The 22,420-nt window shown below is 38.0% G+C and overlaps 1 protein-coding gene and 1 non-coding gene across 2 annotated transcripts; one reads left to right on the top strand and one right to left on the bottom strand.

The window, feature by feature from the left end:
• The first annotated feature begins 1,547 nt into the window (after positions 1-1,547).
• Positions 1,548-1,654, top strand: LOC142164408 (small nucleolar RNA R71). Its single transcript, XR_012695179.1, has one exon. It is a non-coding gene; the product is annotated as a small nucleolar RNA R71 (small nucleolar RNA).
• A 13,305-nt stretch (positions 1,655-14,959) lies between these two features.
• Positions 14,960-15,775, bottom strand: LOC142164087 (uncharacterized). Its single transcript, XM_075221259.1, has one exon. It carries the CDS (start codon positions 15,773-15,775, stop codon positions 14,960-14,962), a length of 816 nt encoding a protein of 271 aa, XP_075077360.1.
• Between the last annotated feature and the right edge of the window lie 6,645 nt (positions 15,776-22,420).

The following is a 22,420-nucleotide window of genomic DNA, read 5'->3' as shown; positions in this document are numbered from 1 at the left end:
TAAAATTAGTTATCCTCGATGGACATCTATGGTTTCCATACCTGTTATAAGAAATGGTCTACCCAAAATCATTGGTTAATCAGGGCATTCCTTCATTTCAAGTACTATAAAATCTACAAGAAAAATAAATTTATCTACTCTTACAAGCACATTTTCAATTATTCCCTTTGGTCTCTTAGTGTTTTGATCGGCAAATTGAAGTGAAACACCTGTGTCTTTCATTTCACCAAGATCTAATTTTTTAAAAATAAAAAATGCCATCAAATTTATTGAAGCTCCAGAATCACAAAGTACTTTTTCAATGTATACTCCTCCCAGAGTACATGGAATGGTAAAACTATCTGGGTCACCAAATTTTTGTGGTAGCTTATTTTGAAGTATAACACTGCATTTTTCTGTAAGCATTACTACAGAAACTTCTTCAAGTTTCCTTTTGCTTGAAAAAAATTCTTTTAGAAATTTGGCATATGAAGGCATTTACAATAAAGCATCAGTAAAAGGAATGTTAACGTGAATTTGTTTTATAATCTTCAAAAACTTTGCAAATTGATTATCAAGCTTTTCTCTTTTCATATTTTGTGGAAAAGGAATTGTAACACGGAAATGAGTCAAATTTTTAGTATTTTTTTATTCTTTTTTCTTGGCTTCTTTCTCTTCTGATGGTTGAGAAGGTGTCTCAACATTCTCACCCTTGTCTACCTATTGTTCTGATTGATTCTTTTCTTGTCTGTTTGCATAGGGTTCATCAAGAGTCGTACCTGACCGTAAGGCAATGGCCTTAAGGTATTCTTTTGGATTTTTCTCTGTATCGCTTGGTAAAACACCTAGAATCTTTTCAGACACAAGAGTTGCCAATTGGCTTAACTGAATTTCAAGACTTTTTAGGGCTGAATTTTGACTTTTTTTTTCATCAGTAACCTTAATGTACTTGTACAAAAGTTCATCAAGACTTGGATGCCCTTGTTGAGGCCTTTGCTGATATGGAGTTGCTTGCTGATAAAGCCTAAAATTTTGTTGTCCACGATTTTGATTTTGATATCCGGGTGGACTCTGTACGTGTTGCTTTTGGTAGTTTTGAGAGTTTTCAGTACCATTTGCATTGTTCCATTGAAATCATGGATGTTTTTGTGCTAATGGACATCTAAAAGGATACGGCTTGTATCCGATCACACTGGCATGTTCATTGTTTTGATTGGTTGCTTGACAATCGTGATTTAGATGGTTTCCTCCACACATGTCACAACCCTCAGACTGGCTTGGTTGTTGTGTATTTACCTGAAAATATTTAAACTTTTGTGCCAAAGGAAGAATTTGTTGTGTTAGTGTGTTTAAAGCATCCACTTGATTTACCGTAGCAGCCTTCTTGGTGATTACACGCTCAGATGGCCACTGGATGGCATTTTCAAAAATTTCATTAAGCAATTGCAATGTTTCTTTTGTGGTCTTTTCACTTTTCCATTATGGAACCTTCTACAACTGCATCTATTACATTTCTAGAAGAAGGTTTTAACCTATGATAGAAAATGTATAATTGCATATGTTCAGGAATGTCATGGTGTGGACATTTCCTTAACATTACTTTTAATCTTTTCCAAGCTTGATAAATTGACTCAGAGTCAGTCTGCAAGAAGTTAGATATATCATGTCTTAACTTTGTTGTTTTAGCGGGGGAAAAATATTTATATAAGAATTTATGAGTCATTTGGTCCCATGTGGTAATAGACCCTTGAGGCAAACTTCGTAACCAAGTCTTGGCCTCTCCTTTTAAAGAAAAAGGAAATAGCCTTAACTTAATTGCTTCAGGAGGTACTCCATTATACTTAGCAGTTTCAACCAATTCTAAAAAGTCAATTAAATGACTATGTGGATCTTCACTTAGATCACCAGTGAAGATGTAAGATTGTTAAATTATTTGAATCAGACCTGTCCTGATTTCAAAGTTGGTGGCTGCCACTGGGGTTTCCTGACACTTGATTCACAATTAAAATGATCAGGTCTAGCATAATCCCTTAGGATTCTGTTTGCTGGTCTTGGCACCACTTCATCAAACTGCTCCTCTACATGAGCTAGTGATGGAATTTCTAGTGAAATGTTATCATCTTCTAATTGGTGCTCCATTCCGTTAAAAGTTATGCTTTGAGATGATATTTGTCCTTTCCTAAAATTAAAATAAACTATCTGAAATTAAAATAAAATAAAGACAATTCCTAAAGTAGTAATAGGTAATTTTAAAAAAAAATAGTACGGTAATATTATAATTAACTAAAACGGTAAGTTGTAACTAACCATCAAAGAAATAATATAATACTAATTAGATTATATGGAAAAAAGAACTAATAAATAATAGTCATTAGAAAGAAAGTGCAATAATTTGTAAATAATAGTATAGTAGTAATTTAACAAATTTATAAAACATAAAAAAGGCTTCAATAATAAATCAAGTACGCTGAAGGATTGAAGTACCGTCAATTAAAAAGATTGAAACAATAAAATATTATTCTACAAAAATATAGTACAAGTAATAGTAATAGTTGTATGAATAGTACAAAGGATACTTTTAGAACTAGAATAGTAAAAACAAGTACTTACAATTATAATAGTAACAAAATAATAAAATAGACTAAAGAAAAACGACGAATACAAAAATAGTGAGATTGTGAATCACAAAACTATTATATTATACTATTATATAGATGTTAGTACTAACACCAATAATATAATAATAAGATGTAAAATAAGGTAAGTTAAAATACTGACTATGAGGGATTTTTTATTATAACAATATTATATAAAAATGCTCCTAATAATAGTAACAGTTATGATAGTAGTATTTAGGAGATAAAATTTTGAAAGAAAATTAACAATAATAATAATAAATTCTCAAATTAGTAATAAAATATTTAATCTGAAGTAAACGTGTGCCAATCCCCGGTAACGGCGCCAAAAATTTGACGAAGCTAATGTGTATAGGATTTTCTGCTCGTACTTTGTCAAATTCTAGTATAGTTTATGATATCGTCCCACAGAGATTGGAGAATCTAAGTTTCAGACTTGTAATATTTTGACCACTATTTGAGAGAATCAAATTGATGAAAGGTGTGTGAAATTATAAATTAAGACAAATTTCTTCCGAAAGGTTTATATTTAAAAAGAGTTAGGAATCGTTGAATTCACTTGATATATCATTACAATAAAAAAGCTCAGTTTTATACGTATTTTTCTAAAGAATAATTGTTTATTGCTAATACAATTATATTCTTACACTAAGAAATAAATAAATAATTAACACTCTGTGAGGTTATGTTAATTAATTGATTTAAAACTAGTAACGATTAAGCTGAAATATCTTGCCTAAATTGTGCTCGAGCGTATTAAAAACTTCGTGAGAATATTTTTACTAGAAAATCAATAGTCTTGCCTTCAACAATTTCTCTGTGAGAATTAAAACTGAGGAAAGCAAGATTACAGATTTGAAATAATAATCTTACTAAAAATTACTTTCACTCTAATATTTTATTCATCAGTTATTATATATTAATTTTGCTCCCTGAGAATTACAAAAGTAATATAAGAATAACTTAGATATAAAATATGTAGATATGATAATAATGATTAAAAAATCATCATTCCAGCACAATATGAAAAGTAAATAGAGTTTCAAGCCAAGAATGTATTGAAACATATATAGTATTATAATTATATCGAGTTTCATCAACTATCCCAACAAAAAATAATTACTTCATTATGAAGTGAGAAAGCTAAAAAATACTTTCAAAAGACTAAGAGTATTTTTACTACAAAGAAAAAGACTAGAGAAAGAGACCAAGATTACTCTTATCTTTCTCTTTAGAAACTTTAGAAAACATATGCCTATTTATAGGAGAATTCCTAGAGACCGCGAGAACTTGTGAGATAATAACAATATATCATATGGCCTTGATGATAATTTGACAATTTATCATGAAATTTCGGTGAGAATTTGCCATAACTTTATATCTCTTGGCATTGTGTAACCTTAGATGAAGTTGTCACGGATGCATCCTTCTTCCTTGAACTTTAGGTTATTTCTTTTCTCTTCTTCCATGTATTCATTTTCCTGCAAGAATTGTTAGAAAGGTGCGAGAATAGGATATAACTTGGTCATATTTTATATCTAAAATATTATATTTTTATACTAAAATATATGAATAATTTATATCCATCACTGATAATATTCATTGTTTACTTTTTTTAGCCATATATATAAATTATACATTGATTATACACAATTATACATATATAATACATAAATTATGCATATATTATACCTTCACTAGCTATTTTTAGTTTAAATGGTTGGGTGTGCGGCTATTTGGGTTAATTCTTCTTAATATTTCAGGAAATAAATATCCTGAATTGTCCTAAAATCAAGATTTTTAGTTCAATTTATGTGGACAAAATAAGTACTGGTATATCCCTAAATACTATCCCTAGAAATGGTTGTTTATGCACTTCCCTTCCAAACTCCTCCAAGGCCCAAAGTCCAAATATATATTGAGCAAATTTAGCATATTGACCCCATTCACCTCATACATGCAATAGAACGAAGCACTTCTAAGCTCCGGAGTGCTTTGTTGCTTGTACTAAGGAAGAGAAGAAGAATTAACCCAAATAGTCGCCTATCGAATCAGACTATGCATATGACTAAAAAAGAATGAATATAACAGGCTATTTGTGTAAAGATCTCCAATATAACTCGATTTTAGCAGCATAACACATAATTCCCTTAACCTTTTGAAGTTTTTCTCGTAATATTGAAGTTGAACGAAAGGTAATACAATTAGCTTGTGGAAAATTGACCTTTTATAGGAATTCAATTCTATTAAATAACTCCTAATCAAATGTTTAATTTTAAGTTTAATTTTTATTGTTGCTTAATTATTATTTTTTCACTATCATTAATATAACATCTAAAAGTAATATCTCGAATTCTATATTGTTAAATGCAATCTGCAAAATTCGATACTATAGCAATGTTTTTTGTTACAAAATTTCGAGTTCCAACCTAATAATATACTTAGGGGTTGTTTGGTTGCCGGTTAGATTTATGTAGGTATTAGTTATTCATGTATTAGTTATGCAGGTATTAGTTATCTATGTACTAGTTATGCATGAATAAGTAATGTATGTATTAGTTATGCAAGGTTGAGGGGATAAGTTATGCAAGGTTGAGTTATATTGGGATTAGTTATGCATGGATTAGTTATGCGGGGATTAGTTATGCGGTAGTTATATAAGGATTAGTAATATAAATGTAATATGAGTGTTATTTATTATTAGCTTACTTTATTTTATTAAAATTGTTAGTATAGTTTAAATATATATTTTTAAACAAAAAAATACAAGTTTGAATAAAGGGTATTCTTGTCAATTTGTGTTTTAATACAAGTATTACTAATACATGTATAAGTTATTCCACCTTCTACCCTACATAAATAATACCTAGATTCTCTCATAACTTATACATGTATTAGTTATGCGGAAAGAAAAATATGAACCAAACACTATATTAGAATATTTACATTTTATGTGAAAAAGAGGAAAAAACAATCAAATATTGTATAACTTATGCTAGCTTCTATGTAGAGATTATTTTTTCCCCTTCTTTTTAACCAAACAATGTATAAAGTTATCCTAATTTTAATATATGGATAACATGCTACCAAACGACCCCTTATGGAATAAAAATGTGTAGTACTGCTTAAATAGTTAATTCAATGGTTTACATGCTGGTCAACGGTCCAATTTCCAAATCATTTGAATACATTCAGGAATATTCTAATTTCTAATGGGCAATGGCTGTTGACGTCTTAAAGTATTTTTGCTGGCAAATTTGTTAGCACGTAGATTTCTGAAATGACCAATTTTCAATTTCAAAATTGGTATAGTACTATAGTTTACTCCCAAGCCAATTATTATAAAGTTATAAACAGCGCTATTTTGCTTTCATTTTCAAGGTCCTGCTAAAATAGACACATTCCTTTTTCAAGTTGTAAGATTATTATACGTTAGTTAGTAAATTTTAACGTACAGGTAAATTGAAGACAAATCATAGGTTAAGTTGAGAACGACTATTTATTTGGTTTAAAATCATGCTACTTGTTTCCACCGAAAAAAAAAAATCAAGCCCAAGGTACTCCTTTTTCTTTTTGTTTTTCTTGGCACAATTTTTCTTCAACATTTTTTATTAAATAATTCTATAGCAAAATCAGATTTTAAGTCCGTTTTAATATGTGTGACCATATCCTTCACTATGAAAGCCACCCCTCTTTTCCCAAAACCACAAAGAAAGCCTATCCATTAATTGGATTTAGATCCACACGTAGACGAAGGACTGTTTGACCAAAAAATAAATCTTGGTTCAACTAATTAAATTTATATAAATGAGGATTAATCTTAGCTAACAATGATATCTCAAAGATGGAGATATCAAAAGTGCAATAAATATTACGTATATATATTTTGATAATGGCGGCATCACTCAATCAATATTTCAGAAATCAAAGGCAATAATGTACCATTCAATATCAATGAATAGCAATAAGTGGTATTTAAGTATATAGAATGAATAAGTTACCCAAGAAATGATGCAATCAGTGAGTGTTCTTTCTAACAATGATGAGTGATGGACAATCCGTTGAATATCTAAGTTATTCTCGGATCTAGTGAAAAAGTGTAGACAAGAATCTTAGTGAAAATGTGATATTTGTATGCTTGCAATGAAATCTGATTCTCTCTCTCAAGTCAAAGTGTATTTTTACAAATGAATATCACATGTCCCCTATCATTGTGTCTCTTTCGATTTATAGGGAACATGTTCATAGAAACCCTAATAGTACAAGTGCAGAGAATATCCACTAGAATATTCTCATTTAAGTCATATCTTAAAACTAGTCGTTATAATTATGCCAAAGGTGCTCGACCTCGGCCTCGATGACAACTCCTCGACTTCAGTCTCGCTGACTCTTTGACCGCGGCCTTCACTGATAACTAAATTACTTCGACGCGTTGCATCCTAGGAATGTTTTACTAATACCATTTTGATTAAAGATGAATTTTGACTCATACAGTTAGTCCCTCCGCTTATCGAGGTCGTTCCCGCGGACGTGGTTAGTGAGAGGACAATGTCGTTCACAATACGATTTTGTAGAGTTAGCTGAGGTTGTGGTCATGGAGACAGGGCTACGTGGCCTTCTGAGGTCCACATATTTTGAATTTTTTGAATTATCTCGGAAGTTTGTTGGAGCCATCTGGTCCAAGAGAAGAAGTGTCGTCATGACATCATGCGTCAAAATGACGTCGTTTCCCGATGTATTACATCAATTTAGGTGTGACCCTTGATTGTCTCTATCGTTTCAATTTTCGTGCTATTTATGACTTGTCGTTTCGATTCTGGTGCCTCTCAAACCTTATAAATTGAGGAAGGTTTGTTGATTTTGAAACTTTTTCCAAACTCTTCCTTCTCTTTAAGCAATAGCTTCTCCTTCATCTTCTCTGCATAACCCTTTCTACACCATGTTCCAGTAACATACATCGTTCCCCATTCCCTTTTGCTTGTTATTCTCCTTCTTTACATTGAATTATGTCTAACGTACCTTCTGAGGCTGGCGAGTGGAGTCGTATTGCTCCCTTGGCAGTGGTGTTCCCCTCCCATGAGGAGCGTGTTCCTGCCACCGTTGAGGATGGAACCTTCTCATCGGTGGAGGAGATGATCTCACGTAACCCTGATTCCAGATCCGATTTCACCAAATCACCAGATGTCGAACCTGGAGCCTTTCAGTTAGTGATGACGGTAAAGGAATTGGCGGAGCTTAAGGCTAAATTCGGCCTCCCCAATCACACCGAGTTGATCTCAACTGGGCGGGATACGGTATAGGACCCCCGTCCTGGGTATTGCACCCTCTACGCCTACCCCTTGCAAGTCGTTATTCTCTCCCCCTCCTTCCGTTGCCGGAGGAATTCTGTCATCACTATGATGTTTTTCCTGCTCAGCTTGTGCTGTACGTTTATAAATCCATAAATATGCTCACCAAGTTTGATGAGCTGGCATGGGTTGAATTGACATTGCGGTATTTAATCCATATGTTCGCTCTTAGCGTTTATAGGGGGACGATGTTGAACCTTCGCCACCGAGGGGGCAAATGCTTGGTGATGAAGATGGACGACAAGGCCAGTCATCAATTCTAGTTTAACATCTTTTATGTAAGGACCGAGGAAGTTGTGATCAATGTCGACGGCTTTCCCGAGGATTGGAACTATACTCGTAAGAATTTTGATCTCTTTCTCGTCTTTGGTCTTGCATTTTGACTTTTCGCCTTCTTCTTTTGCAGCCAAAACCTTGCTTCCTCCTTTGGTCACTCATATTTCCACCTGCATCGAGCGGCTCCTCCCTCGTAGGGATTCGTGAATGGCCAAATTTTTTCAAGAAGTTTGGGCCCGCTCTCCCTTCAACTGGTAATTTCTTTTTTTTATCAGTGTCTTAACTCTTTTCTTTTTGTTTACCTTCATTGATTTTCCCTTTTCTTATTTTTTTATCTTCGGCAAGGGGGTCTACGAGGAGGTCAAGATCCCCTACGCCCTCGTTCTGAAAGAGGAAAGCTACCGCATCCTCGATTTTTGCCCCTGCTTCGACTGCGGTTGATCCTACCTTTGTTTCAGTCCTTCTTGTTGTTGCATCCGAATTTGTCCCTACTTTGGCCGTGGAGACTTTGGCTTCTTGCTTATATTCTCTCATTGATGAGGACGACTAACCTTTGCCTAGTGATGGAGATTTGATGCCTCACAAGAGCAGGGTTGTGGACATCGGGGGAGAGAGGCTGACGATAATCGATGTAGGAGATTGTGGCCTTGTCCTTCGGGAAACGACCACAGTGCATATCGGGGAGAGCCCAGAGTCAAGTCCTTAGGCCCCTTTATTTAGAGGATATGCGTCATGCGGGGGATGTGGTCGAGGGTGTGGTGAGCAATGACGACCCTGTTCTTCCGAGACGCGTAGATGCCTCGTCTTCCCGGGTTGCGACAGACGTGCCTTCTTTGATTGATGATAGGGGAAGGTTATCGCTGAGGAGGATGTTGGATCCGATTCTGACATAGATGTAGACGGGTTGAGGATGATCGACGAGGGGCTTACTCAACTTGAAGTAAAGTTGGAAGGGGGTTCAAGGACTATTACCATCCTGATGGACCGTAATCTTCTTGTGGAAACTGAGAAGATTATCCCCTCCCTTGTCCCTCTTTGTTTTAAGATTAAGGGTACGACTCTCAAGACTATAGATGACAACGCCCTGTCAAATAACATTGTTGGTCTCACCCTTTGGGTAAGTATATTTGTTGTCAATTATTTTCCTTAGGTTTTGTTCTTTCGTAGTCTCTAACTTCCTTCATTCATTTTGTAGATGGTCATCTTGGAGATTGAAAGTGCTCGTAGGGAGTAGAGACGTAAAGATATCTACGTGACGTTGAAGGACAACTACTTCAGATGCCTTGAGAAGTAATGGAATCTTTGGTGTCGGCTTAGTGAAGGCGGCGATGTGCGCCAGTTGAGGGAGGACTTGAAGGCAAAAGATGAAGAGCTGGTGCGGGTAGTGGGGAAGTGCAGCATCCTAGAGGGGGCGTTGAGGAGAAAAGAGGAAGAGCTTGATCTTAGCAGGGGGCTGAACCCCAATGCAGTGATCTCCAAACTCAGGTAGTCTTGCTGCGAGGCCAGCTTAAGGAATGTCAGTTTAGGGCAGAGGCTCTTAGTGGCGAGGTCACTGAGAACCAAGAGGAGCTAGAGAATGCGGAGTCTGCATGATCGGAGGCTTTGAGGAAGGCGGAATCCCTTGAGGTGGTGATCGGACTCTCCGTTCCGAGTGAGTAAATGATTTAACAATGGCAAGACTCAAAGAAAAGCGTCTCGATGAAAGGATTGGGGAGTTAGGGAAAGAGATTTATGATCTCCATGATCTAGTTCCTGCTTTGGAGGTCGAGAAGGCCCAATTACTGGCACAACCGTTCTCTTCCTACACTTCAGATTTTCCCAATGTTCCTCGGGAGTTATATAAGGAATGGATTCATGCCGAGGCACAGTTAGATGTCTTTCCAGATTTTCATGTGGCGGGATGCGTTTCTGAGGCTATCCACGAAGATGTGTGTCAAGTCTTGTGAAGCTCGAGTCGCTTGTGGGTATGATCCTGCTATGCCTGAGGCCGATGAGGAGAAGGGGGAAGAGGGTGTAGACTGGCTTGAGAAGAACACCTAGTATGATACCGCTTATCCTGAGGGTGGAGGTGGCGATGGCAAGGGTACTGAAGGTCGTGATGGCGACGACCAGTAGTTTTCTTTTGACTTTTTTGTGTATTTTTGCCGGCATCTTTACGAGCCTTTGTAAACAGTTTAAGTATGAAATATCAAAGTTGTTACTTGCATCTTTTTCCCTTCTTGTGGTTTATTTTCTATACTTTTATGTTTTTTTATTCTATTGTTTGCTCGTTTCGCTTTTGCCCTTCTTATTATTGTTGTCTTTTAGATGGACGTGGCCTTGGAGACGAATATTCATAGATTGCGTAATCTATGAACATTATTATTTGTTCGAGCGTAATCGAACATAACCTTTCGTTAAATCGCGGTCAAGGGCCGATAGGTATTTGTTCGAATGAGGTCGAACATAACCTTTTGTTAGATCATTGCCGAGGGCCGGTAGATCTTTGTTCGAACGAGGTCGAACATAACCTTTCATTAGATTGCGGCCGGGGCCGTTAGGTGTTTGTTCGAACGAGGTCAAACGTAAACTTTGGTTAGATTACGGCTGGGGTCGGTAGGTGTTTGTTTGAACTTAGTTGAACATGACCTTTCGTTAAATCGTGGTCGAGGGCCGGTAGGTGTTTGTTCGAGCGTAATCGAATATAACCTTTCATTAAATCACGGTCAAGGGCCGGAAGGTGTTTGTTCGAGTGTAATCAAACATAAACATTCGTTAAATTACGGTCGAGGTTCGGTAGGTGTTTGTTCGAGCAGGGTCAAACATAATCTTTCGTTAAGTCACGACCGAGGGCCGGTAGGTGTTTGTTCAAGCGAGGTCGAGCATAACCTTTCATTAAGTCGGGGCCGAGGGACGGTAGGTGATTGTTCGAGCAAGGTCGAACATAACCTTTCGTTAAATTGCGGACGAGGGCCGGTGGGTGTTCTGAAAAACGTAAGTTTCTTATTGCTTTGACATTGTTGCTTTGGTTACATACTTGGAGAAAATTATAGATTTTGGGTGTTGGCTGGTGTTCCAGTCTCGGTCCCATTCTACATATTCCCTTCATTGTTTGACTTGGAGAGAATTGAGAAGTCGAGAAATGAAATAGTAACAACGGTCCTATCCTCGCGTACTTCGACTCAAAGCATTCCTTTCGCCGCTTCGTTAAAAATCTCCATGAGAAAACCCAAATGGGACAAAACTCAAGTGAGGGAAAAAGAGTACGACTTTGGGACACTTTTTCTCTCAAAAGTTGAAGTATTTGAGGTGGTTGATATTCCAGTTGTTTGGTAGTTGCTTTCCTTCCATTGCGTCTAGTTAAATGAGCCCTTGTTCGCTTTGGTTGTGATTTTGTATGGACAATCCAATTCGTTCCAAGCTTGCTTTCCCGGGGGTCTTTGCTCGCTTGAGTTTTGGCTTTAAGTGTGTAGTCCCCGACTTTAAGCGGCCGGACCTTTGCTTTCTTGTTGTAATAGTGTTTTTCTTGTTGTTTTTGGACGACCATTCTTATGTATACCATATCTCTTTGTTCGTCGATTTCGTCGAGTTCCTGCCTTCTGCTCTCATCGTTACTAATGCCGCTTTCGTGGGAGTATCTTAGGTTGGGTTCTCCGACTTTGACTGGTATTACAGCCTCGGTCCCATAGACCAAAGAGTAGGGTGTCTCTCTTGTGCTCGTCTTCGGAGTGGTTCGGTAGGCCCATAATACTTCTGGTAGTATTTTTGGACATAGTCCCTTGGTGTCTTCAAGCTTTTTCTTCATGATGTTTAGTACGGACTTATTGGAGGATTCTGCTTGCCCGTTACTCGCTGAGTGATATGGGGTTGAGAGTATCCTATTGATATGCCATTTATCGAAGAACTGGGCTGTTCTATTTCCTATAAACTGGGGTCCGTTGTAATAACTGATTTCCTTGGGTAGGCTGAATCGGCAGATGGCGTTTCTCCATTAAAAGGTGATTACCTCATATTCCCGTATTTGGGAAAATGCTCCTGGTTCCACCCATTTAGAGAAATAGTCAGTTAAAACCAAAAGGAATCATACATTACCTTGCCCTGCTGGGAGGAGACTCGCGATGTCCATTACCCATTTAATGAACGGCCAAGGGGAGGTGACCAAGTGGAGGTATTCGCCTGCTTGTTGAATCATTAGGCATACTTTTAGCATTGTTCGCATTTCCTCTCGAAGTCTGCGACATCCTTTTTTATGGTGGGCCAATAGTATCCCGCTTGTATGAGGCATCTGACCAGTGCTCGATTACCAGACTGAGCTCCGCAATGGCCTTCATGGACTTTTTCGAGGATGTGTTGGGTTTCGTTTGGGCCCAAACATCTTGCCAGAGGGCCGCCGTAAGTCCTCTTGTATAGGTCGCTATGGAGGAGACTGTATCTGGTTGCCTGCATTCTTAGTTTGTTGGCTTCTTTTTTGTCTCCTGGGAGTGTGTCATCCTACAAATATGCGATAATATAATTGCGTCAGTCCCAAGTTAAGTTTATGATTTTTACCTCGATTTGGTCTAGTGATGAGTTGAGGAGATGGACTACGCTTTTATCTCCGTTTGTGATACTTTTGGTAGCAACGACCAGTTTGGCGAGGCCATCTGCTTCGGCATTCTGCGCTCATGGGATCTGATCGAGTTGGCATTCGTCGAACTCAGGAAATAGCTTGAAGATTTCAGTCTGGTACTTTTTCAACCTTTGTTCCTTGATTTGGAAAGTACCTGTGACTTTGTTGACTACGATCTGGGAATCATAGCGTAGTTTCAACCGTTTCGCCCCATACTTGAGTTCTAGCCTTAACCCTGCAATTACAGCCTCATACTCGGCCTCATTATTAGTCATATCCTAGCACTTTATGGACTGACGAATTACTTCGCGTGTTGGGACCTAGAGTACGAGTCCCAGTCCGAACCCTGATGCATTGGATGCGCCATCGGTGTATAGGACCCAGAGGTCTTATGTTTGGAGGGAAGCTTGGACGGCTTCCCTTTCCACTTTAGGCATTATTTTTGCACTGAAGTCGGCGACAAAGTCGACGAGCACTTGTGAATTTATCTTTGTTCGCGGATGGTATGTGATATCATGCTCGCTTAGATCGATGTCCCATTTGGCCAGCCTCCCCGATAGCTCGGGTTTATACAAATGCTCCTCAAGGAAAAGGTTGTGACGATCGACATGGGATGGCATTGGAAATAGGGTCTAAGCTTTCGTGAAGATATGACCAGGGCCAAAGCCAATTTTTCAAGGTGCAGGTACCTCGTCTCGGTGTCAACGTGTATTTTGCTAATTTAATAGATGGGAGATTGCATACCTTGGTTTTTGCGGATCAAGACTGTGCTTACCACTACCTCGGAGACGGCTAGATAGACGAGGAGTTGCTCCTTAGGTTCGCGTTTTGAAAGCAGGGGCGGTAATAATAGGTATGCCTTCAGTTCTCGTAGAGCTTGGACGCACTCGGGAGTCCATTAGAGGACGTTGTCCTTCTTGAGTATGCCAAAAAATTTGTGACATCTATCCGACGACCGCGAGATGAACCTTGATAGGGTGATGATTTGACCAATCAACCTTTGGACTTGCTTTTTGGTAGTTAAGAGTTTTGGTATCCCCTCGATAGCTTTGATTTGGTTTGGGTTGACCTCGATCCCTTACTGTGACACCAGAAAACCCAAGAACTTTCCCGAGGCCACGCCAAACGAGCATTTCTCCGAGTTCAGCTTCATTTTGTACCGTCTAAGTATTTCGTCTACCCTTTCGGACTTGACCAACATGTCATCTATATATACCTCCATGGTCTTACCGAGCTGGTCTTTGAACATCTTTGTTACTAATCTTTGATAAGTAGCCCACGCGTTCTTCAGTTCAAATGACATGACCCTATAGCAATACGTTCCTTAGTGGGTGATGAACGTGGTCTTCTCCTAATCTTCTTCCTCCATAAGAATTTTTTATAGCCTGAGTAAGCGTCCAAGAAACTCAATAGTTCGTGCCCGACTATTGCATTGATGATTTAGTTGATATGGGGTAATGGGAACGAATCCTTCGGACATGATTTGTTCAAGTCTGTGAAATCCACGCACATCTGTCATTTCCCATTTTTCTTTTTTACCATGACTAAATTGGCGATCCACTTGGGGTACTTCGACTCCCTGATGGAGTCGTTCTCTAACAGTTTTCCACCTCCTCGCGGATTGCATCATCGATGGCGGAGTTGAATTTACGCCTGACCTATCTTACTGGGGGGTCGAATGGGTCAAAGTTTAATTTATGTGTGGCGATTTCCTTTGGGATGCCCGACATATCTACATGGCTGAAGGCAAACAAATCTGCATTAACTATTAAGAATTGACTGATTTTACCTGGTTCCCGGAGTTTGCAACCAATATAGGCCTTTTTGCTATGGTTATTGAGGTCTAATTGAACGGGGTCGAGGTCTTCTATGGTCGAACCTGCAACCTCGACCATGTCGGGATCCATGATGACGTCCCCGATCTCTTCCGGTGTCGACCTCGACACTGTTGATTGCTTTGTCTCTTTTAGCTTGTCTTTTTTCTCTTGGGTTGCCGTGTTATCTAAGGCAATGCGGTAGCATTCCCAGGACGTGTGATGTTCTCCGCGTATACTAAATATTCCCTATGGTGTTGGGAATTTAATTACTTGGTATAGGTTGGAGGGGACGACTTTCATAGTATGTATCCATGGTCATCCTACGATGGCGTTGTATGCATTGGCCTGGTCCATGATGTGGAATGTAGTCTCCAGAGTGACGCCGCCTGCCAAGACGGGGAATGCAATCTCCCTGGATGTCGGCTCAACTGCATTATTAAAACCAGTTAGCGTGATGCAGCGCGACACTATCTTATCCTCAAGTTTTATTTGGGTAAGGACTAGGGGATGGATAATGCATGTGCCACTTACATCATCCACCATGATGCATTTGAAATCGGTATCTAAAATGCGTAAAGTAATAACGAGGGCATCATTATGAGGAGAAGTCAAACCGTTGGCATCCGACTCATCGAAGATGATACTTTTTTCGAATTTGTCGTACCGTTCACGGGTGATAGACCGTTTGAGCTTGTGAGTGGTGGTGAACTTCATGTTGTTGATTGAGGTATCGTCACCGCTGTCGATGATCACGTTGATAGTATGAGCTAGTGATGGCGGCTTTGGCGGGCATTGATGTTCACGTCCTTTGGAGAAGTTGGTTCTCCCCTTATCGCTTAACAGCTCTTTGAGGTGCCCTTGCCATAACATGTTTACGACTTCTTTTCTGAGGGCGATGCAATCTTCTATTTTGTGCCCACGTTCCTGGAGGAACTCATAGAGGACATCGGGTTTTCTGGTGTTTGGGTCTGATCTTATCCTCAACGGGCACTTCATCTTTGTTCCGAGTTTCTCGAGAGCGTAGACTATTTCTATATGTGACACATAAAAATTGTGAGCAGATAATAATGGGGGCATAACCTCTTTTGTTCCGATGAGTTCCCCTCCTTGGCTGGCATGTGCCTTCTTCATAGAGGGGGGAGGCGCGGCGGCCGTCCTAGCATATGGCTGGTGCCGCTCCCTGTTGGGTCGCGAAATCGAGTGATCTCTTCTGGTGTTGTCTCTTCGTTCTTTTCTAGGTTTTTTCTTGTACCGAGGTTAACCGGTGAGTTGGTCTGCTGAGGTCGTCCTTGTCTGTTCAGACCTCGGCGCAGTAAGCGTTATGGATTTCATCCCAAGTTGTTGGAGGATACTTCATCAATTGGTTCAGTAGTTTTCTAGTTGCCCTTGAACCATATTTACTCAACCCATTCTAGAAAGTTGTGACCGCCATCCCTTCGGATACGTTTGGCAGAGTCATCCTTACTCTGTTGAACCAGGCGAGGAAGTCTCCCAAGGACTGCTTAATAGTGAATATGTCATTTACTCTTGCTTCAGCCTTCTTGGCTCAGGCATGGGTGATTACGAACTTATCGTCCATTTCCTCAAAAGTTTCTATGGAGCGGGATGGTAGTTGTGAATACCATGTTAATGCCCCTCCCGTAAGGGTTTCGTCAAATGTTTTATCAAAATAGAGGACACTTGTTCCTTGGCGAGGCTGTTGCCTTTCACGGCGGTGACGTAGTGAGTCATATGATCTTCAGGATCGGTCGTTCCATCGTATATCTTGAGATAGGGCAACATTTTGAAAGTCTTTGGTATGGTATGCAGGGCTGCGTCATCACTGTACGGCTACTCTATGAACCTACCGGCATCCCTTTTTGGTAGCAGCTTAGGGGCGCCCTGTATTTTGTCAACTCGTTCTTGATGTTCTTTCATCTGGTCTCGGAGTGCCTAGTTTTCATTCTCCATTTCTTCCATCCTCTTTAGAATGGCAGCGAGGGCGTTGTCACCTGCATTGTCAGTAATATTGTGAGTTATACCTATCGTTGGAGGGTTTGGTTAGTTACACTGATTGTCTGTCCGTTGTATCATGCAAGCTCTTGCAGTTTCTACAATCATGACTGTAGCGGGTTTGTTGAGGATTCTAGCTAGCATGTCGATCAACCATGCTTCGAGGAGTTTTTTCACAACTAGAGGTGTCCCTTCTTCTGCAGAAGTGGTGGCCCCGTTTTCGCTGGATTTTGTTATGCTGCAGTGTGGTGGAGGCGACCTTTCTCTCCTAGGGGATGTGTTGGGCGTCACGTCCTCACCTACTATTTCAAAGCTTTCGTTGATGACATTCATGAGGTTGGTTGGGAAGTCACTTATTATTTTTGTCCTTTCTCCTTGGTTACCTGCCATGTAGGGTTTTGTGTGCACCTAATGGTTACCTGCCATGTAGATCTAGAGGAAACTAAAAATTTAACTATGAAATCCCCACAGATGGCGCCTAATTGTTTGACCAAAAAATATAGATTTTGGTTCAACTAATTAAATTTATATAAATGAAGGTTAATCTTAGCTAACAATAATATTACAAAGAGGGAGTTCTCAAAAGTGTAATAAATATTACGTAGGTATATTTTAATAACAGCGGCAACACTCAATCAATATTTTAGAAATCAAAGAGAATAACGTAGCATTCAATATCAACAAATAGTAATAAATGGCATTTAAGTAAATAGAATGACTGAGTCACCCAAGAAAGGATGCAATCAATGAGTGTTCTTTCTTATAATGATTAGTGATGGACAATCCTTTGAATATCTAAGTTATTCTTGGATCTAGTGGAAAAGTGTAGACAAGAATCTTAGTGAAAAAGTGATGTTTGTATGCTTGCAATGAAATTTGATTCCCTCTCTCAAGTCAAAGTGTATTTTTATAAATAAATATCACATGTCCCCTATCATTGTGTCTCTTTCTATTTATAGGAAACATGTTCATAGAAACCCTAATAGTACAAGTGCAGAGAATATCTACTAGAATATTCTCCTTTAAGTCCTATCTTAAAAATAGCCGTTATAACTCTATCAAAGGTGCTCAACTTCAGCCTCGATGACAACTTCTCGACTTCAGTCTTGCTGACTCTTCGACCGCGGACTTTGTTGATAATTAGATTACCTCAACGCGTGGCATCCCAGGAATATTTTACTAACACCATTTTCGACTAAAGTTGGATTTTGACCCATATAAGTACAAATACTCATTATTTACGACATGAATTATAAGATAAAGTATTTAATAATGTTCGTTTCTCATAATTTCTCACCTCAACATCAACATAGTTCTAGAAAACTACATTTATAACTTTCCTTCGCGCGGAACTTTCGTATTTTCTCCCCGCACGCCAAATAAATATATAAAACTGTGTTGAAAAATAGAAACTAGAACATCAACATACTAATTAAGACCAAATAGAAACAAAGATTTATTTCGAGCCCACAAGTTGTTTATTTGTGTGTCCTTAAAGAAATTTGGTCATCTCATTGTCGCCCGTTTTTGGATTAATTCTTCCCATAATAGAAAGGAAAACTATTTTGTGATAGTGACAATGCAAATCACATAACTTTAATGAACTCAAATGGTGGAGCAAATCACACTTGACACTTAAGTTTGCTTTTAAAAACAATGTTGTGATGCATAAAAGATGCTGGGATTGGAAGTTGGTGAATGGGGAATGGAGGAAAAAATGTAAAGGGAAAGTAAGTTGTTCCCTTATGCTTTGGAAAAAGCAATTGTCCCTCATTGGTAGTGGAAAGAAAAGGAATGTGCTTATATTAAGAAAGCACTTCTCTTGGTGTTAAATGGGTTGGAAAGAAAGTAAGCCTCGCGTTGTCGTCGTCGTCGTCGCTCGGCTCGGCTTCGGCTTTTGTCAACGATTGATTGATTAATTTTTTGAAAAAATTTTCTTTTAATTATTTAATAATATTGATTAACTTAATTATTAAAAAATAACCTGGAATAACCCAGGATCCGCGCGCGCGATGCGACCTGGTCCGTATCCTTTCCCGAATTATTTTAAATTCTTTTCACGAAATATTTTAAACGTTCCCACCTGTTCCAACAGTCATGGAACCCAGAATTTTACCTTACGCAATTTTTTGAACTTCTTCTGCACAAATAAATTGCAGTGTGATTTACAGCCATTAAGTGTTCGCAGTTCACCAGCGTTTTTGGTACCTATACTCTGGTGAGTTAAATCGTTCTATTCTAGGAGGATAATATTCCAATACCTCCGGTACTTGAGGGGAATAACTTTTATTAAGGACGCACTGTGCATTCAATGAGCTCGATTTTATTCTGAAATATATTTTCAGATTCTGCTTCTGATTATTTACATTTCTACTTTACATTTGTTTTTTCCTGTTTCTATTTTTGTTACAGGAAATTTAATGATTCATAATATTATAGTAAATACATATTACTAACAATCTTAAGGAAATTATATTTATACTTTAATCTGTATTCTAGTTTCTGGAGATTAAAACCTTTGTGGTTTTCTACTCATTCTGAATTTTTCTATTTCTGATTTGAGGATATAAAAACTTTATCGGAGTATTAAAATTCAAAAACGATTTGAAGAACATAAAAACTTCACCGTTTTCTTGTGAAACAATATATAAAAATTTCAGTTTTTGTTTATTAAATATACTATTTATTATTAATTACAATATTGTTTACTGTTTTATTTCTGCCATTAATTGAATTGTTCTGTTGTTGACAGTGAGAAATGGCAATTGAAAATGAAAATCATTTTGCAACTGTTGCAGCAACAACAATAGCCTCGTCAAGTTGAACTGTTGTGCCACCGGCCGAAAAATCGGGAAAATGTTCTGGAGCCAACTTCAAATGATGGCAGCAAAGGATGTTCTTTTGGCTTAGCACACTTGGTATGCAGAAATTCACCAGTGAAGACCCTCCAGTGCCTGCCGCCGACATGCCAGACAATAAAAAGTTTATGATTGTTGAGGCGTGAAAACAGACAGATTTTCTTTGCAAAGGCTACATTCTAAGTGCTTTGGAGGATGATTTATACAATGTTTACAGTGCTATGAATACTTCGAAAGAATTGTGGGATGCACTTGAGAAGAAATACAAGACTAAAGATGTGTGCTTGAAAAAGTTTGTGGTTGCCAAGTTTCTTGGTTGTACAATGATAGATAGCATAACAGTTGGAACCCAAGTTCAAGAGCTTCAACTTATTTTTCACGGCCTTATTGCTGAAGGTATGGTAGTGAATGAGGTATTTCAAGTGGCTGCAATGATTGAAAAGTTTCCTCCTTCGTGGAGAGATTTCAAAAATTATCTAAAGCACAAGCGCAAAGAAATGAAGTTAAAAGATTTTGTGATTCGTCTCAAGAGTGAGGAAGATAAAAAAAAATAGTCGAGAAGAAGTCGCGTGAAAATTCAACGATTATGGGAGCGTATATCTTTGAAGAGACTGCTTTAAAAAGTAAGAAGAGGAAGAGGTCTTTTGGACAGACTAAGGAGAAGAACAAGAAAAAATTCAAGGGCAACTGCTATAATTGTGGAAAAGCTAGTCACAAAGCCCCTGACTGTCGTCTCCCGAAAAAGGACAAGAAAAAGGGACAGAACAACATAGTGGTGAAGAATGATGACATTGATGATCTGTGTGCAATGCTTTCAGAATGTAACTTAGTTGGAAATCCAAATGAGTAGTGGATTGACTCTGGAGCCACTCGACATGTTTGTATTGTCAAAGAAGCATTTGCTACTTACTCTACTGTTGGTCCCGAAGAAGATCTTTTCATGGAAAATACTGCAACGGCCAAGATTGAGGGTTATGGGAAGATATTCCTGAGGATGACTTCCGGCAAGGTGCTAACGCTCAACAACGTTCTTCATGTTCCTACTATTAGGAAAAAATTAACTTTGACTTCCCTACTTGTTATAAATGGATTCAAATGTGTATTTGTATCTGACATGGTTGTTGTAAGCAAAAATGATATGTATGTTAGAAAAGGCTACCTCACATAGAGACTTTTCAAACTCAATGCAATGGTTGTTGACATTATTAATAAAATTTTAGCTTCTTATTATTTATTGTAGTCAAATGATTTATGGCATATTCATTTTGGACATGTCAATTACAAAACCTTGCGGAAGTTAATTAATTTAGAAGTATTGCCTAAATTTGAGTGTAATAAATCAAAATGTCAAACATCCTTATAAGTCTGTTGAAAGGAATTTAAATCCTTTCGACTTAATTCATACCAACATTTGTGATATGAAGTCAACACCATCTCGTGGTGGAAAATAGTATTTTATAACTTTTATTGACGATTGTGCTCGATATTATTATGTTTATTTGCTTAATAATAAGGATGAAGCAATTGAAGCATTTAAGCAATACAAGAATGAAGTGGAGAATCAAATGAACAAAAAGATTAAAATGATTAGAGGTGATAGGGGTAGAGAATACGAATCCCCTTTTGTAGAAATATGTTCGTAATATAGAATTATCCATCAAACTACTGCCCCCTATACACCTCAATCCAATGAAAATATGGAAAGAAAAAACTGGACATTAGAGGAAATGATGAATGCTTTATTAATAAGTTCCGGGTTACCGCAGAGCTTGTGGGGGGAAGATATCCTTACAGCTAACTGAATACTCAATAGAGTACTCCCCCCCCCTCCCCCTCCCACAACAAACACAATCTATTCCATATGAAAAATGGAAAGGAAGAAAACCCAACTTGAAATATTTTAAAGTGTAGGGGTATTTAGCAAAGGTACAAGTACCTTTACCCAAAAGGGTAAAAATTAGACCAAAAACTGTGGATTGTGTTTTCATTAGATTTGCTACAAACAATAAAGCATGTCGGTTTTTGGTTCATAAATCTGATAATCCCGAAATTTATGTTAATACAGTAATTGAATAAGATAATATTCAATTCTTTGAAAATATTTATCCGTTTAACACTCAATGCGAGTCGTCAAGTGAAAGATCTAAACGACCACCGGAAGAACCAAAGGAAAATACTCCAAGTGAAAAGGATCCAAGGCGTAGCAAACGTCAAAGAACATCTACTTCCTTTGGACCAGATTTCGTGACATTCTTGCTTGAAAATGAGCCTCAAACTTTCAAAGCAGCTATGTCATCTTCTGATTCAGCATTTTGGAAAGAGGCAGTCACTAGTGAGATTCAATCAATTTTGGATAATCATACATGGGAATTGGTTGATCTTCCTCAAGGAATAAGACTTTAGGTTCGAAATGGATCTTTAAGAGGAAAATGAAAGCTGATGACACTATTGACAAATATAAGGCAAGACTTGTTGTCAAAGGTTATAGACAAAAGGAAGGCCTTGATTACTTTGACACTTACTCGCCAGTAATGGGGATAACATCTATTAGGGTGTTAGTGGCACTGGCGGTCGTGTATGGTCTTGAAATCTATCAAATAGATGTTAAAACAACTTTCTTAAATGGAGAGTTGGAGGAAGAAAGTTACATGGAACAACCTGAGAGTTTTGTGGTTCCTGGTAAAGAAAAAAAGTGTGCAAACTTGTTAAGTCGCTTTATGGACTTAACAAGAACCCAAACAATGGCATGCTAAATTTGACCAAACAATGTTGGCAAATGGTTTTAAAATCAACGAGTGTGACAAATGTGTTTACATTAAAAATACTCCGGGTCATGAAGTTATTGTTTGCTTATATGTTGATGACATGTTGATAATGAGCAAAGATATGGCATATATAAATACTACTAAGCGCATGCTGGCTAGCA

The sequence above is a fragment of the Nicotiana tabacum genome, chromosome 9 (assembly GCF_000715075.1).
Source record: "Nicotiana tabacum cultivar K326 chromosome 9, ASM71507v2, whole genome shotgun sequence".
In the NCBI taxonomy this organism is placed as follows: Eukaryota; Viridiplantae; Streptophyta; class Magnoliopsida; order Solanales; family Solanaceae; genus Nicotiana; species Nicotiana tabacum.
This window is presented reverse-complemented; position numbering and strand designations above follow the sequence as displayed.

Bases quoted from the DNA above. Each gene is read 5' to 3' on its own strand.
- LOC142164087 (XM_075221259.1), bottom strand. From the start codon at position 15,775: ATGAAGAAGGCACATGCCAGCCAAGGAGGGGAACTCATCGGAACAAAA.